General features: G+C 37.4%; 1 protein-coding gene across 2 annotated transcripts in view; it reads left to right on the forward strand.

Annotated features, from left to right (window-relative positions):
* The window catches only part of si:dkeyp-110a12.4 (pancreatic secretory granule membrane major glycoprotein GP2), a 55842-nt gene extending 48764 nt beyond the window's left edge, over positions 1-7078 (forward strand). The window contains exon 9 of one of the 2 annotated variants that reach the window (XM_051925292.1): positions 6714-7078. In XM_051925292.1, the coding sequence (XP_051781252.1) occupies positions 6714-6805 (92 nt within the window). In that variant the 3' untranslated portion in view covers positions 6806-7078. Of the gene's footprint in view, positions 1-4681; positions 5482-6713 lie in introns of those variants that run through there. The other variant, XM_051925291.1, reaches the window with a different exon arrangement.
* Positions 7079-19626: the final 12548 nt, after the last annotated feature.

Raw genomic sequence — 19626 nt, forward strand, 5'->3', positions numbered from 1 at the left:
TAGAATTCTACACACAACACCCCATAATGACAACATGAAAAACGTGTACTTGAGGTTTTTGCAAATTTATTAAAAATAAAAAAACTGAGAAATCACATGTACATAAGTATTCACAGCCTTTGCTCAATACTTTGTCGATGCACCTTTGGCAGCAATTACAGCCTCAAGTCTTGTTGAATACGATGCCACAAGCTTGGCACACCTATCCTTGGCCAGTTTCGCCCATTCCTCTTTGTAGCACCTCTCAAGCTCCATCGGGTTGGATGGGAAGCGTCGGTGCACAGCCATTTTAAGATCTCTCCAAAGATGTTCAATCGGATTCAAGTCTGAGCTCTGGCTGGGCCACTCAAGGACATTCACAGAGTTGTCCTGAAGCCACTCCTTTGATATCTTGGCTGTGTGCTTAGGGTCATTGTCCTGCTGAAAGACGAACCGTCACCCCAGTCTGAGGTCAAGAGCACTCTGGAGCAGGTTTTCATCCAGGATGTCTCTGTACATTGCTGCAATCATCTTTCTCTTTATCCTGACTAGTCTCCCAGTCCCTGCTGCTGAAAAACATGCCCACAGCATGATGCTGCCACCACCATGCTTCACTGTAGGGATGGTATTGGCCTGGTGATGAGCGGTGCCTGGTTTCCTCCAAACGTGATGCCTGGCATTCACACCAAAGAGTTCAATCTTTGTGTCATCAGAACAGAGAATTTTCTTTCTCGTGGTCTGAGAGTCCTTCAGGTGCCTTTTGGCAAACTCTGGGCAGGCTGCCATGTGCCTTTTACTAAGGAGTGGCTTCCGTCTGGCCACTCTCCAATAAAGGCCTGATTGGTGGATTGCTGCAGAGATGGTTGTCCTTCTGGATGGTTCTCTTCTCTCCACAGAGGACCTCTGGAGATCTGACAGAGTGACCATCGGGTTCTTGGTCACCTCCCTGACTAAGGCCCTTCTCCCCCGATCTCTCAGTTTAGATGGCCGGCCAGCTCTAGGAAGAGTCCTGGTGGTTTCGAACTTCTTCCACTTACGGATGATGGAGGCCACTATGCTCATTGGGACCATCAAAGCAGCAGAAATTTTTCTGTAACCTTCCCCAGATTTGTGCCTCGAGACAATCCTGTCTCGGAGGTCTACAGACAATTCCTTTGACTTCATGCTTGGTTTGTGCTCCGACGTGAACTGTCAACTGTGGGACCTTATATAGACAGGTGTGTGCCTTTCCAAATCACGTCCAATCAACTGAATTTACCACAGCTGGACTCCAATTAACCAACCTGCAGAAACATCTCAAGGATGATCAGGGGAAACAGGATGCACCTGAGCTCAATTTTGAGTTTCATGGTAGAGGCTGTGAATACTTATGTACATGTGCTTTCTCAGTTTTTTTATTTTTAATAAATTTGCAAAAACCTCAAGTAAACTTTTTTCACGTTGTTATTATAGGGTGTTGTGTGTAGAATTCTGAGGAAAAAAATGAATTTAATCCATTTTGGAATAAGGCTGTAACATAACAAAATGTGGAAAAAGTGATGTGCTGTGAATACTTTCCGGATGCACTGTAGCTTAGGACTAAGGGGATGCTGGTGAGAACAAACCTTTTATGTCTACCACCCAAACCCAAAACACAAGCCTTGGTACAGTGCTCAGCATGGGAAAGGGGCTCTTGAGAAAATGAAAGATCTCATGGGACCGTGGTCAAAGTCCTCCTGTAATAAGGGAAGGGAATTAAAACATATGGTGCAAAACGTCTTCCCAAGAAGGTACAATTGGAGAAGCTGCCTGCTGGGGATAGAGAGATAAACTTAAGTGGGAAATATAGAGAAACAGGGTTTCATTTTTCTATTCTGTTTAGCAGTAGGATGTTGTGTTGTGTTACCCATAATGGGTGCAATGAGAAATCAGGAAAAAATGACATTTTTTATTGGCTAACTGTACAAATTACAATATGAAGGCTTTTGAGGAAGCTCAGGTCCCTTCTTGAGGTAACTTGTAATACAGAAACTATAGAGTTCCCTGTGTTTAAATATACACCAGGACTGAGACAACATAAATTAATAGACTTCTCCAGGCTAAGATTAATTTAGTAGGAGAGGAGAACAAGGTAGGCAAGATCTTTCGATTAGAAAACTGCCCAACAAAGTCTTTTGAAGTTTTTGATGAGTTTTCTATACAATGTGGATCTGTAGTCAGACTGTCTGGGTCAGTAAGAGAGATGTAAACAATCCTCATATCTGGCCATAAAACTCTTTGTCTCTGTTTAAACCATGTAGTAATGTGTTAAATTTTAGCATCAGTTTAACTTCCCTTTCCTTTCTGTCTTGCTGTGTCTTGAAGTTGCCCATAAGCACTGCACTGCAAAAAATGCATATACAGTACAAAATCTAGACAAAAAAACTTTAAATGGGAGTTGTTTAGCTTTTATTTAGCAAAAATATCTGCCAATGGGGTGAGCAAAATTTACTCGACAAGAAAAAAAATCGTACATACAAATTTTTTGATAAGTCAATAATTCTTACAATAAGGAAAACAATATATCATGCCGTGCTATGAATATTTTCCCTAGCTTAGATTTCGTTGGTTGCAGTGTGTGACTTTAAAGTACTTCTCACAATGTCCCAATTCTTCTGAAGTGAGCTCCTATTGGAACATCTCTATTGCCATGGTTAATGTGGAACCTGTGTAAATTCAGTCTTTGGTGGAGTGTTTGTCCAGTTTCTCCCACACAAAGTGCAGTGTCAGAACATTTCATATACAGAATTAGGAAGACCACATTAGATGATCTGCAGGGAAATTGATCCCTTTATGCAATGCTCTTGTCGACAATCTATTATAACTACACGTTTGTTTAATGTCCGTTTGTGTTTTAGAGTCCTTGAAAAGAGGTTACTGTCTGACAACTTTTCTATCATTATTTTGCATTGTAAAAAGTGTATAATATATGAAAGTAACTGATATTTATTTTAATACACAATCTAAATCTAGAATACAGTGCATTCCTGAGTTGCTTAGCATTCTACCTGAGGCTCTACAATACATACAGTACTTCTCTCAACATTAACTCACATCAGGGTGTTCCGAAGAGAAAGTGAAATGTGTCATCAATAACTGTCACATATCATAAAGGTATGCAATGTTAGGTTAATTGTGCTGTGCGACTGGCTGACACACAATACAGGGTTGGTTTTGGCTGCTGCAACTGGATGAAGCAGGTTTGAAAATGGATGAACTGAAAAATGATATCTCTGAGGAAGTACCTAAAAGATATTTATATGCCAGTTATGAAAATATGAAGTAACCAAACAGCTTTGCTGCTTGGATGCCCACCTTCTGCCTTTTCCTATAACCAACCACACCAGATAATCTCCCAGCAATGAGTGTTTAAGAACAACTGCTATGATGTTTAAAGAAGCTAACCAGGAGATGAGTGATTCTTATGGTAATACAATCAAAAAAGACTAAAAATAGAATTGAAAAAAGAAGCAAGCCGTTTCTAAGGGTTGTGATTTGGAATTTAAGTCAGAGGGTTTATGCATAATTGCGGTTGGACAAGAAACGTCAAACATCATTCACCAAAATGCTATTATTTTACCAGAGTCAAAACACTAAGATGAAAACCATGTCGAGTTCAAAATGAAATATTGAAATCATGAGTAACTGACCACACTTGTTCACTAATCAAATCCCTGTCTCTTACAAAAGGGCTCCTGCATTGCACTGTAATTTATAGTGAGTCTTCGTGAAATGTGTCTGGGAGGAGATCTGTAGTAGCTAGGCAGGATCCTCCACCAACCCATTATCTGCCTGTAACTTCTAAAATGGTAATCTGACCACTTAGAATTTAAACAACAACAAAGATAAATCTTCAAATAAAGAAACAACATTTAAACTCATGTATTAAAAACAAAGCTTGAAAAATTAAGCTGTCAAAATATAAAAATGTCATGTACCAAAAAAAAAATTATCCACATCACAAAAAAGTTCTAACCTGCTTAAAGAGTTAAGTGAAATAATTTAAAAACAATAAAGATAAAAAACAAAGGTATGTGATGAATTTTACAGTGCAAACCTGTTAACATATGCACAAAGAAACGACCACAAAAAATACACTAAATAAAGGACAAAAATAACCAAAAGCATTTGAAATTTTCTAAATCTCCACCAATTTTCTGTATCAGCACAAGGCTGCAACTAAGTCAAGTTGGGATGTCAGTCAATTACAGGGATACTCACACAAGTTCATAATCGCACCAGTATCACCAATTCATCTGACATGCATGTCATTGAGTACATGCGGCAAACCAAAATGGCCATCGGAGAATAAGCCGTATTAGTCTTCTGTCCCAGTTGGGATGAAGGCTGTCAGGCGTTCCGCCTGGGTTAAGTCTCCATTCCCGTCATCTTTCCATTATGGCCTCCTAGCCAGGCAAGAAATTATCCTGCATCCTGGCCAGGATGCCTGTGCTTCCTCCATGGCACTTACAATATAAAGAATTTCACTATTACGATAAAACAAATTATTATTTAATATGGAATTTTAATTATGATATTGTTTGGACTATAATTTTTAAAATGCTCTTGATTGTACTATTAAAAATACTCATTTCATCAGTGATAATTACCTCTATTTCTAGTGCTTCACCGTCCTTGTGTTCTGCTACAGCTTTGTGTCTCACCTTACTCTACTCTGTTACAGATACTGGTCTGCTACCTCTCGTGGAGTGCTTCGTCCTTGGATCCCTGTTTTTGATTGTCATGCTTGTTATGGGAGTGTTTGGAAGACTTTGGCTCCGTTCAAGAGGACACTACCCGGCAATGCAGGCTCAGCTGACTTTATCAAATATTCACCACCTTTCTGAAGTTGCCTCATGAAATTGTTGAAACAAAATCAGACAATTTGGTGTGTGCTTCAGTCATAACACCTCCACCAAATAGAAGTGAAGACTACAAGAGCAAACCTACCCCTACCTATCAAATTCTTCAAAATTACGGAAATTAAAAATGATATTTAATTTAAAGGATTATTAATGTCATTCTACACCCACTTACAAGGGACAACTGTTGGCAGGTTAACCACTGTGTATTTTTTGTATAAACCCTTGCCCATGGCCCAGTATCTTTCATCTGCTTTCCTGGAGCATGGAAATAATCAATTTGAGCAAATTATTATTTTAAAAAAATTGTTTAGCCAATTTGAGTATTTTGAAATTTTTGATAAAAAGACATGAAGAGCATTTTATGGAATCATAATGACACTATGCAGTGCAAAGTCACAGACTAAAATGTTCTCATATGGGGAAAAGAGAAAGAATATGGTCGCAAATGTTAATTTATAAAGAAAAAATGTACATATCCAAGTATAGACATAGTGCAAGTTTCTTCTTTTAAGCATAAAACATTAATTCTTCCACCGCTCTCTTACAGAACTGTACCATGTTGGATGTCTGAAGTAAAGCTAGATAAATCAACAGTTTCATGTGATGAAGGAAAAATAAACAGTGATTTTCTAATGTGTGTATATTTGTTTCAAGATAATTTATTCTGAATATATTTGACATATTTTGTTTTGCCCATCTTTCATAACAGATGTACCACTGTAGTCCTAACAGGTGGCGCAGTGGTAGTGCTGCTGCTTTGCAGTAAGGAGACTGTGGAAGATTGTGGGTTCGCTTCCCGGTTCCTCCCTGTGTGGATAGCACTTTGAGTACTGAGAAAAGCGCTATATAAATGTAATGAATTATTATTATTATTAAATGTATGCATAAATTGGCCTGTGATAGCATACTGTACGAGAGGTGGAACAAAAAATGAAACCTAACTGCCTGAAATGATGAAAAAGATAGATAGACAAACAGACAGTAGGCCAGCTCTGAGTGCCTTTACTCCCCACTCTCCTCAAGTGCCATCGTGACCGATAGCCAAAAATCAATCATCAATGCACAAAGCTGCTCTTTATTGTTCATACCAGCTGCAACATGGTGCTCATAAACATCACCTCCAGCAGCAAGTTCCAATTTACAGGAGTCGGGCGCAGATTGCACTGCAGCGTTTTTACAGAAGGAAGATTGCCTGTAATGGCCTGCTGAATGAATACAAGACTAACAATAGCCAATCCCCTATATCTTTGATCACTTCTAAATATAAAAATAATCATGTTGTCTAATGATCAATTTTATATCTACTTACTGTATATGCTCACTGTCATTTACTTCACTTACTTTAACTTTGCCACCATTTTTTTAAGATTATTGTTTTTTGGGTTTTTTTTCTTTCTTTGAGCTTCTGTAAAGTTCTGATTTCCCCTTGGGTACAAATAAAGTCCATCCGTCCATCCATTCAAAGTAACAACCACACCAAGTCATGCTATTTTATATGCTGTTGGCAACAGGACAGCTTCTGCACAGTGTGATATTCACCCCAGCATACGTTTTCTTAAAGTGTGGAAACAGCATTTTATATAATCTGTATTAAGAGTTTGCACAGTTCTATAGATGAAGGTATACTTCACATTAGTATGAAAGATGAAATAATAAAAGAAATCAAGTTTATAATTGTCAGTATGAAAATGAAAGGAAATGTGTTAGTGGCTGGTAGTTAAACTGTGAGTAAACCTCACTTCTGGAGAACTGGTTAACTGATAGAGGCATTGTAGCTCACTGGTGTCGGCCACTAAGCTGTACATGTGCTGGAACTTGGTTTGAGTTCTATACTTTGCATATTATTTACAGGTGTGCAATGTACAATAGAGGAATCTACAATACTTATGCTGGCAAATCTTCCAGGACAGGCTCCTGCTGAGGCCTTGACGCTGCCAGGATAGACTATAGCTTCCTGTGACCCTGTAATGGAAAAAGCAGATTTACAAGGACATATCTAATGTGTAAATCAAGTCTTCCAAAATTCAATATGAATGTTAGTAACAAAGACACATAATTGTAGTTCATGCAGGGTATATAATGACATTGTTCACAACCTGGTGCTCTGATGTCCTCCCACAGAGCAAAGACATGAAGGCAAGTTGGGCTGGCGATAGTAAGCTGGCCCTAGTGTGTGTTTGGTGTGTGTCTGCGTGTGTGGGTTCTCTCTGTGATGGACTGGCTCCCCTGTCCAGGGATTGTTCCTGGCTCGTGCCCTATTTCTGCTGGCATAGGCTCCAGCTCCCCTTCCGCCCTGCTCAGCAGGATGAAGCAGGTTAGACAATGGATGAATAGATGTTCCTAACCTTTTAGCAAACTGTGTATACTCCTCATGTAATTCCCGCTTTGCTGTACTCTGAAGCAATTTATGACAAAACATTTCCGAAGAGGAAAAAGTTCAAAGACCATCTGAAAAGTACAGTCAAAACAAAAAGGCTATATTCCACTATGGCATGTAAAGATGAGAAAGTACATGAGTGGCTTTACAGGAGGGGAAAATATTAATGAAGAATGCAGGCAGAATGGAAATGCAACTTCCCAAACTTGAATTCAAAAGACAGGATCTATAAAACATGCAATACATAAGAAAGGCCCATTATATAGATACAGTCTCATAAAAGCTCATGAAATGGATATTAGTCAATACTTTGGATTTGAGACTAATTTTGACAGGAGATAATAAACACATAGGTCAAACAGCTATTAAAACAAACGGTCCTACTATGTTCTGGTAGCACCGCATATATATATATATACTGTATATATGTATATATATATATATATATATATATATATACATATACAGTTAGGTCCATAAATATTTGGATAGAGACAACTTTTTTCTAATTTTGGTTCTGTACATTACCACAATGAATTTTAAATGAAACAACTCAGATGCAGTTGAAGTGCAGACTTTCAGCTTTAATTCAGTGGGGTGAACAAAATGATTGCATAAAAATGTGAGGCAACTAAAGCATTTTTTAACACAATCCCTTCATTTCAGGGGCTCAAAAGTAATTGGACAAATTAAATAACTGGAAATAAAATGTTCATTTCTAAAACTTGGTTGAAAACCCTTTGCTGGCAATGACAGCCTGAAGTCTTGAACTCATGGACATCACCAGATGCTGGGTTTCCTCCTTTTTAATGCTCTGCCAGGCCATTACTGCAGTGGCTTTCAGTTGCTGTTTGTTTGTGGGCCTTTCTGTTCGAAGTTTAGTCTTCAAGTGAAATGCAAGCTCAATTGGGTTAAGATCAGGCGACTGACTTGGCCATTCAAGAATTTTCCACTTCTTTGCTTTAATAAACTCCTGGGTTGCTTTGGCTGTATGTTTTGGGTCATTGTCCATCTGTATCATGAAACGCCGCCCAATCAATTTGACTACATTTAGCTGGATTTGAGCAGATGGTATGTCTCTGAACACCTCAGAATTCATTCGGCTGCTTCTGTCTTGTGTCACATCATCAATAAACACAAGTGTCCCAGTGCCACTGGCAGCCATGCACGCCCAAGCCATCACACTGCCTCCACTGTGTTTTACAGATGATGTGCTATGCTTTGGATAATGAGCTGTTCCACGCCTTCTCCATGCTTTTTTCTTCCCTTCATTCTGGTAGAGGTTAATCTTGGTTTCATCTGTCCAAAGAATGCTTTTCCAGAACTGTGCTGGCTTTTTTAGATGTTCTTTAGCAAAGTCCAATCTAGCCTTTCTATTCTTGAGGCTTATGAGTGGCTTGCACCTTGCAGTTCACCCTCTGTATTTACTTTCATGCAGTCTTCTCTTTATGGTAGACTTGGACATCGATACGCCTACCCCCTGGAGAGTGTTGTTCACTTGGTTGGCTGTTGTGAAGGAGTTTCTCTTCACCATGGAAATGATTCTGCGATCATCCACCGTTGTCTTCCGTGGACGTCCAGGTCTTTTTGCGTTGTTGAGTTCATCAGCGTTTGCTTTCTTTCTCAGGATGTGCCAAACTGTAGATTTTGCCACTCGTAATATTGTAGCAATTTCTTGGATGGGTTTTTTCTGTTTTTGCAGCTTAAGGATGGCTTCTTTCACCTGCATGGAGAGCTTCTTTGACCACATGTTGTCTGTTCACAGCAAAATCTTCCACATGCAAGCACCACACCTCAAATCAACTTCAGGCCTTTTATCTGCTTAATTGATAATGACATAACGATGGACTTGCCCACACCTGCCCATGAAATAGCCTGTGAGTCAATTGTCCAATTACTTTTGAGCCCCTGTAATGAAGGGATTGTGTTAAAAAATGCTTTAGTTGCCTCACATTTTTATGCTATCGTTTTGTTCACCCCACTGAATTGAAGCTGAAAGTCTGCACTTCAACTGCATCTGAGTTGTTTCATTTAAAATTCATTGTGATAATGTACAGAACCAAAATTAGAAAAAAGTTGTCTCTGTCCAAATATTTATGGACCTAACTGTATACACACACAGTATGTTGCATAGTTTACTGTCAAATAATGCAAAGAGTATGCGACACGTGTTTCGCCCTCATTTGGGCTCATCAGGCGTACACACTCTACTGCTCCCCTCTCGGGGAATCGAACCTCGGACATCAGCGTCAGAGACGAAGCCCCTTTACGCTGCGCCATGGCGTGTGGTTTGTTTATTTGACAGCCTGTAGGTCCGGAGTAATTACATTCATTGCATTCGTAGTCTGAGTCTCGACGACCTGAATTGTGTGGGTGGTTACCTACCAGGTAACGCTTGTGGTTGGTCTGCCATTCTGCAAACATCCGCCATGGTGCCCTCTTTCAGTTGTGTGCAAGAAGCAGATCATGGAATGCTGCATAGTTTACTGTCAAATAATGCAAAGAGTACGTGACACATGTTTCGCCCTCATTTGGGCTCATCAGGCGTATACACTCTACTGCTCCCCTCTCAGGTAATCGAACCTCGGACATCAGCATAAGAGAAGCCCCTTTACGCTGCGCCACGGCATGTGGTTCATTTATTTGACAGCCTGTAGGTCCAGAGTAATTACATTCATTGCATTCGTAGTCTGAGTCTCGACAACTGTTTAATATCATACCCTTGGTTTACTGTATTAGGATTTACTATCACACGTTATCTTCTTATCCATGGATACTGTTTAAAATCATTCCCTGGGTTTACTCTTTCAGGACTGTTTAAGATTATATTTTATGTTTATAGTATTTGGACTGTATTGTCAATAGATACCTTTATTTTAATCCTTGTACACTGCTGCTGGGGGGCTTGTTTTGTTTTGGATGCTCTGTCTGTAGGTATGTCAGAGGACTGGGACTTCGCGAAATCTGGTCTAGCCTTAAGTGGGAAAGCAAAAGGGGGGGGGGGGGGGGGGGTTGAGAGCAAGCTATTTCTAATCAATAGTTTTAATCCTCACAATTCTAAGTGCCAATGTAACAATAGGCTTCATGGCAATAACAAATTGGAAATTGAGATCAAAGGTATCTTATGTAATAATGTACTATCTTAATAAGACTACAAAATGTCAATAGAAGTTCAGAAGCAATGTCTCAAGCAATTAACTTTGTGAGCTGGAATTTTAAAGGTCTCAATCAAGAATTAAAGAGAAAGTCTTCTCTCACCTAACAGGTCTAAATGCTAAAATAGTATTTTTACATGAGACCCACTTATTAAGCAAGGAACAATTTCAGTTGCACAGAGATTGGACTGGCCAAATATTTCACTCCACCTATACAATGAAAAGTAGAGGTGTGGGAATTAATCCAAAATGTATTTGCATCCATTCCTAATGTGAAGACTCATAAAATTATAATGGCTGGAGACTATCATTATGTTGTTAATCCAGACCTGGACAGGTCTCCTGTCACAGGGGCATTGACATATAACACTACAAAAAAAATTACACAGTTTGCAATTAATCACAACTGATCAGACCCCTGGAGATTTCTAAACCTCATTTCTAATTCCTTCTTCTCACCAGTACATCACTGTTACTCAAGAATCAATTATTTCTTTATACAGTAGATAGCAATTTTTTGCCCACGATTAAATCTTGCAAGTACGACGCTATTGATAACTCCAACCATACCCCTTTGATCATGTAGCTCAAATCATTATGCCCCACGTTCTCATCTCACAGCTAGTGTCTTAACCCACTGTTATTAGCAGACGAGAAATGTACCAAGTTTATATCCAAGCAAATTGATTTTTTTAGAGACAAATACCTCCTCAGAGGCTTCCGATTATTTCATATCTCTCCAACTAAAATAAATTGGTAACCAAGAAGGCATCAGAGTTAATCAGTGAAATTACCAGAATAGATCAAGAACATGCCAGGTTTCCAAATGGGGCACTTTATAAGAAAAGACAGGCTTTGCATTCAGAACTCAACCTCTTGACAACAAAAGAAACATAACAACTAATTTTTAAATCACAACATTACTATGAAAACAGAGAGAAGGCTAATAAGATCTTAGCTCAACAAATCCACAAGCAGGAAGTTCGCAATGCAATACCAGTAATTACCAACACAGACAGAGGCAAAATCATTGACCATAAAAATATAATGTACACATTTACATACTACTACACCGTAAGATTTAAAGAAGACAAGACACAACCTAAGGCATTTTTGGATGCATTACAGGTATCACAACTAGATACTCTCAGTGCAGAGGAATTGGATAAACCTCTGGCACTCAGATCTACTAGATACTATAAACTCACTTCAGAGTGGGAAAAAAGCAGGCCCTGATGGCTACCCTGCCGCCATTTTATAAAACATTTTCAATTAAATTAGCTCCCCTTTTATTAGCACCATTTACAGAAGCCACAGACAATAAAATTCTATCTCAAACTTTTCGCCAAGCATTAATTACTGTCTTTCCTAAGAAAAATAAGGACTTATTACAATGTGTATCATAGAGACCAATCTCACATCTGAATAATGATATTAAGATAATCTACAAAGTTCTAGCTAGAAGGATTGAGAAAGTGCTTCCTTTGGTAATATCACAATGCCAAACTTGATTTATTAAAGCCAGACACTTAGCTTTCAATCTTCAATGCCTATTTAATATAATATATTCACCCACAAAGTCTAACACCCCGGAGATATTATTATCGTTGGATTCAGAAAAAGCATTTCATGTGGTTGAAAGCAACTACCTTTTCACTACATTGGAGAAATTTGGGTTTGGTCTGAACATATGCGCATAGATCAAACTACTGTATACCAGTCCAGAAGCTGGACAACAACATTATTTCAGACTACTTCAAACTAGAACGTGGTACTAGACAAGGATGCCCCCGGTCACCACTGATATTTGCAATCACCATTGAGCCACTGGCAATTCACTTTCAAAATGCTTATGAGATAAAGGGGTTTATCAAAGGTCTTGAAAAGAAAATATCACTATATGCAGATGATACGGTACTATATATATCAGATCCACAAAATACTGTACCCACAGTCCTATCAGCACTAAAAGAATTTCAAAAGATTTCTAGACTCCCCTTTCTGCAGGGCTGATTGGTATGACCTTCTCTTGGTATGAGTGTGTGTATGAATTCACTGCCTTGTGGATAAATGGACACAGGGCTTATTTATCGTTTCAGATGTTTGATCATTCTGCTACTCACAGAATTAAAGGGAAAGCAGGTGTCCAGATCTGTAAGTGTGACATATAACATATCTCTTTTCTCCATTGCCAACTAAGGAGAAGGACTGTGGCCTAGACCTGTCCTCTGCCCTTAGCACATTTTTTAAATAGTCTCAATTTCTCAGCCAGTTTGTTTTTTGACCAAGTTGGGAATTAGTCCATTCTTTGTCTGTGGCAAACTTATAGAAGATGCAATAATTACTACCACTATTGTGTCTACGCACAACCCTTTAACATCAGAAACAATAAATAAGGTTTTCTCACCAGAAATCTATACTCTCCATTCCGTTACTGTCTTTTCTTTTACAATGTATATTAAATGACTACAATACAGCAAGAGATTTGCAATAAAATAAACGTAGTTAGTTATGCAAAAGGAAAATCCCTGCTGATGTATTTTTGGCTCTGACTCTTAAGTGGATGAATAAGATGCCAAAAATAATATGCAAAATTAAAAGCTATATATCATGAACAAAATAATTATAATTTATATAAAAAATATTAGGATAATAACATTAGGAATGCTAAAAGGCAATTTCAGAAAAAAAAATGCTGAATACACAAAAATTGACCCAAAGTGGTTCTTTCAATATCAGAATATAAAAATATAGTCAAGGACAAGACAACATGTATTAGGAACACTTAAGTGTGAAATTAAATATATAGAAACTAATTAGAAATGCTCTAATTTCACATTTTTCAGAAGTTGCCCATGGTGTAATTAGAAACTCAATAAATTACAATTATCATTTACAGCAGGAGTGTCAAACTCAGATGCTGGAGGGTCACAGTGGCTGCAAGTTTTCATTACAGCAATTTTCTTTTATTAGTAACAAGGTACTAACATATCATACTTAATTTGCCTTAATTTAATTTTGTCTTTCTTTTTAAGGTTCATCCCCCCTTTTTTTTCCTTAACCAGCAACCAAACAATACAATGCAAAACAAGCCAGCATATGACCAGGGGCCTCATGCATAAATGATACATACACACAAAAATGCTGCATATGCCAATTTCCATGCTAACGTCGCGATATACAGTGCATCTGTAAAGTATTCACAGCACATCACTTTTTCCACATTTTGTTATGTTACAGCCTTATTCCAAAATGGATTAAATTCATTTTTTCCTCAGAATTCTACACACAACACCCCATAATGACAATGCGAAAAAAGTTTGAGGTTTTTGCAAATTTATTAAAAAAAAAAAAAAAAAAAGAGAAATCACATGTACATAAGTATTCACAGCTTTGCTCAATACTTTGTCGATGCACGTTTGGCAGCAATTACAGCTTCAAGTCTTGTTGAATATGATGCCACAAGCTTGGCACACCTATCCTTGGCCAGTTTCACCCATTCCTCTTTGCAGCACCTCTCAAGCTCCATCAGGTTGGATGGGAAGCGTCGGTGCACAGCCATTTTAAGATCTCTGCAGAGATGTTGAATCGGATTCAAGTCTGGGCTCTGGCTGGGCCACTCAAGGACATTCACAGAGTTGTCCTGAAGCCACTCCTTTGATATCTTGGCTGTGTGCTTAGGGTCGTTGTCCTGCTGAAAGATGAACCGTCACCCCAGTCTAAGGTCAAGAGCGCTCTGGAGCAGGTTTTCATACAGGATGTCTCTGTACATTGCTGCAGTCATCTTTCCCTTTATCCTGACTAGTCTCCCAGTCCCTGCCGCTGAAAAACATCCCCACAGCATGATGCTGCCACCACCATGCTTCACTGTAGGGATGGTATTGGCCTGGTGATGAGTAGTGCCTGGTTTCCTCCAAACGTGACGCCTGGCATTCACACCAAAGAGTTCAATCTTTGTCTCATCAGACCAGAGAATTTTCTTTCTCATGGTCTGAGAGTCCTTCAGGTGCCTTTTGGCAAACTCCAGGCGGGCTGCCATGTGCCTTTTACTAAGGAGTGGCTTCCGTGTGGCCACTCTACCATACAGGCCTGATTGGTGGATTGCTGCAGAGATGGTTGTCCATCTGGAAGGTTCTCTTCTCTCCACAGAGGACCTCTGGAGGTCTGACAGAGTGACCATCGGGTTCTTGGTCACCTCCCTGACTAAGGCCCGTCTCCCCCGATCTCTCAGTTTAGATGGCCGGCCAGCTCTAGGAAGAGTCCTGGTGGTTTCGAACTTCTTCCACTTACGGATGATGGAGGCCACTGTGCTCATTGGGACCTTCAAAGCAGCAGAAATTTTTCTGTAACCTTCCCCAGATTTGTGCCTTGAGACAATCCTGTCTCGGAGGTCTACAGACAATTCCTTTGACTTCATGCTTGGTTTGTGCTCTGACATGAACTGTCAACTGTGGGACCTTATATAGACAGGTGTGTGCCTTTGCAAATCATGTCCAAACAACTGAATTTACCACAGGTGGACTCCAATTAAGCTGCAGAAACATCTCAAGGATGATCAGGGGAAACAGGATGCACCTGAGCTCAATTTTGAGCTTCATGGCAAAGGCTGTGAATACTTATGTACATGTGCTTTCTCAATTTTTTTATTTTTAATAAATTTGCAAAAATCTCAAGTAAACTTTTTTCATGTTGTCATTATGAGGTGTTGTGTGTAGAATTCTGAGGAAAAAAATGAATTTAATCCATTTTGGAATAAGGCTGTAACATAACAAAATGTGGAAAAAGTGATGCGCTGTGAATACTTTCCGGATGCACTGTATAAAAAGTAATCTTGGTGTAAAGCCTTGCACATTCTAACGGCAGCCTCCACCCTTGCATATACAATTTTCTGCTCGGTTTTGCAAACTGACAGCACCCAGCATCAAAGCAGTGCTACTGTTTCTGTGTGGTCACCAATTTTTCAGATTCACATCAGTGACGTGGGATTTATCAAATACACCAAAATTAATTGCATATCGTTTACAAATTTAATTCACTTGATTGTAATCATTCTGTAACAATATAATGGTGCACAGAATGAACAAACTATTCTAAATACCATAGCTGCTTTAGCACGGTTACTCTCAGTGCACCACTCAGAGTATTTTAACTCATTGCATGTGTGTATGGTATCATAGCTGCAACCTGAGCCACTTAATGAACCATTTGTACTATCTGCACTGTACAGTATGTACATGTTTATTATACCTATACTTTGATATTGTATATTTTTCATTATTTTTAATCATATTATTATTATTATTTTATTGTTTTTATAGGAAAATAAGTTTATGGAGGATTTGCATACTGAATCTCATTGCACCATACAATGACAATAAAGAAATTCATTTCAATTCAATAGAAGAGAGCCCGTATTTACAGATGATGATGACCTCTTGACTTACAAGTCAATTTAGATTTCCAAGAGCTATCCTCTTGCAGCTATGTGCTGTTGACCCTAGTGTATAAAATTCAGTACCACAGCCACTATGACTTACTGCCAGCCTTAACACTGTATAGCAATAGGAATTTTATTATTTTGCTAATTGGTAACCATTTCCATTGAGGATCATGGCAGATAATATTATATGACATTCCTTGTTAATATGGCTGTAGTGTAACCTTTAATTCCAATTAATTTGGTTTATTATGTTTTTGTGAGGATGAATAAGTTATTTTACTCATGTCCACATTATAACAATTTCAGTTTTCATTTTTAAAAAACCATGCTACATTTGTGAGGATCCATTTGAATGGTTCTATAATTCATTCACAGACTGGTATCCTGTCCAGGGTTAGTTCCTGCCTTGCACCAGATATGGCTGGGACATACTCCACACCACAGAAAAGATTCAGAAAATGAATGAAAGAATTTTGCTTTACAAACAATTCTACCAATGAACAGCAGATGTATAGATGAGATTATCAACCCTTTGTTAAAGCCTATTTAAACATTCACTAAAGCATTTTTCCCTGAGGGTTTATAGACTGTAAATGTTATACTGTATATTGGCATTAATAATAACTGCTTTAAAGTTAATATGATGCTGTGTTACATTTGTTATACTTTGAGAAAAAGAACAAATATTATTTCCAGGAGCAAGAAAGACTTTAATACAATTCATTAACCATTTCCCTGTGGAACATGATATTGGAAAAGCCCGGCGGTATGCTAGATACACTTTACAAAAAATACAAATTTTGGCCATCTGCTTCAGATTGCATAGAAAAAAACTGGCTCTGAGCAAAATGCCAATGATTTGGTTCATCATATTAGTATGGCTTTAAGAAGAACATGGGCAAAACTTCATATACAGACCAACATTACTTTAGTGTTACTTCTCAACTGAGTGACAAGAGATGCAGTATGATAGTTATGATTGGCTGCAAGAAACCTAGAATATAGAAAGGTGTTATACATGCAGTACCACAAACCCATGTTTGTTAAGAATTACACTTCCCAAAAACTGCACCTTTTAGTTAGCTTTAAAATTAAATGTTATTGTACAAACTGAGCAGGTACGTGTCTTCATCATCAAATAAAAAAGAACAACAAGAGCTCATAATCTGGAAAACTTCCAGGAAATAAAACTGAAGGACAATGAACCAAACAGTTCGGGATAAAGGATGAAAATTGCTGTACCTACAGAAAACCAGAAACAGAACAGCAAAGAAAATAAAAACCTCATACAGACAATGAAGAAGCTGGGATTTGAACCATGTCTCTACAAACTGCACCAGGCAGTACTAATCTTCACCACTGTACTGTCCCTTATTTTAACTCATTATTGTTAACTAAAGTAAAAGTTTGTTCTGATAAAATCACCTCTTAAGATCAGCAATGTTTTTCTTCATGTTCAACAAGAATTACACAGAAAAAATAAAATAAATTTAGAGAAGAAATAAAACAAAATCCATGAGACATATGCCAAAACCAATAAAGTGCAGGAGAGAATTGAAACATCTGGGTGTTCTCTGGTTAATCAAAAGTATATATCCATATACAGTAATATTTACAATTTAAACTATTTTGGTCTTTTGTAGCATATTTTAGTGCATTTGCAAACATGTGGGTCTATAAATAGAAGTGCATTATAAAAAAACTGAAAAAATGATATACTGTATATGAAAAAAAGAACATTACTAATACTATGTAAGGATTATTTTGCAACATTTTGGTGTTTTTACTAGCTACATTGATGTTATGTTTTTTCTGTTTTTTTTCTTGAGCTGTACAATTGAATCACACATTTACAAAAGATATGTATCTAATTTCTTATCAATGTTTAAAAATATTTTCACTGCCATATTAAGGATTAGGGTTAGTGTATGACATTCTCCTCATTCAATGATATTTAACAATGACTATGTGGGTTCAATAAATAGATAAATGTGTGGCAGAACATGCTATATGCCGCAAAGTTAACCATAATAATATGCACTTTTCCCCCACATTTCTTGTATGCATGTTCAACACCACACCCTTCAAGCTACTACAAACAGCTGGTATATATCCAAACCTCTTAACCAAATACAGTATTGAACAACAAATTAATCTAAACATTTGATATTCCCCTTTATCTAATTCAAGATTGAGGAGAACCTAGGACATCACTGACAGCTGATTGTACAAATAAAGATAGATAGATAGATAGATAGATAGATAGATAGATAGATAGATAGATAGATAGATAGATAGATAGATAGATAGATACTTTCACATTTCCACCATGAGTATTTTATTTCATGCCTACAAATACTGACCTTTATTTAGCATCTCTCTAAGCTTCTCTACTTCATAAACTGTGCTTTGGAATATACCTGAAAAATTCAGCATATTTTACTTGTAAAGCTTAAATTCTCTATTTTTCATCACATGGTATAGTTTCTCTAATTTCCTTTTTTTTTTTCTTTTTACTTATTCCATCTTTCAATCTGCTGTTTTAATTTTATTCTCCTTTGATAACTTACATTTAAGTCAAATCATTTTCATATTGCACATGTGACCCTCGCTCTCCTTTTTCATTAATTTTCTTTATCAATCCCCCCCCGAAGGTCGTTTACACTCACACATTTCTATTTATTGCACCACAAATTTAGAGGTCGACACCTAAAAAAATTAGTTTATTGACATATTATGCAACCAATGAAGCGAAACTCAATATAATTAACCAACTTAATTATAATAATAAAGAACCAGTCATAAATTACATACAACGTAAGAATAAGGAAAAGTGAATTTTAAATAGCAAAAAACGTAGTCATAAAATGAGATAAATTACTGTATATGGGGTAAAGGAACTACTACAGTAAATATCCATTAAACCGGAGTCCTTAAAGGCATCTACCAATCATTCTGCAATTTTTCTTGACGTACTTTATGATAGAAAAATAAATCATTTTTAAAAAACTGAGAAAGAATGAGTTAATTTAAGATGCTTACATTTATAAATAAAAATACTTAATACGTACATTAGCTAAAAGTTAATCTTTTCTTTGCCTTCTACCATAAAATCAAAAGTAATATAATCTCTAGAGAAGTTTTTTTTTTGCTATAACCATTCATACAAATCAAAACACAACTCGCTGGAATAACTGCAAACGAGAAACAATCTGTTCTTACATTATCATAACAAAAAAAATAATTTAAGTTAAAACCAAATCGCTATCTTAAAGGTTAATTAACTTTTATGTATCATTAAAAATTTTAAAATGAATTTGGGAGGAACATGAAATCTCTGAATACAGTATTTAGTTCTTAAATGTTGCACAGCGCTGATATGGTGCTCTGATTTGCATAAGGATATAATAGGTTGTTAAAGAACTACGTATGATTTTATTTGTAAGGACGCTGTTCTTAAAATCAAGTCATTGAATTAATAATAAAGAAAGATGGGAATTACGGTAACATAATTTGAAAAGGTACTCAGTATCATTCAAACAGTAGATGGAACAACTTCCATAAAAAAAATTATATTCTAGAGTAATTACTTTTATATTTTAAACAGAAATCTCGAAAAAGCAGAAGATTTCATTTCCTTTGTTATCCAACAGGTGCACTACAGACCAAATTCCCTCTCTCATCCAGGTACTGCTGTACGGCGATTTGCTGCGGATTAAAATTTACCGATTATTTCAAACTCGAGTCTTGTGCTCGGCTAAAAAAAAAAGTTTACGAAACTCCTCACACTTC

The sequence above is a fragment of the Erpetoichthys calabaricus genome, chromosome 3 (assembly GCF_900747795.2).
Source record: "Erpetoichthys calabaricus chromosome 3, fErpCal1.3, whole genome shotgun sequence".
Classification (NCBI taxonomy): Eukaryota; Metazoa; Chordata; class Cladistia; order Polypteriformes; family Polypteridae; genus Erpetoichthys; species Erpetoichthys calabaricus.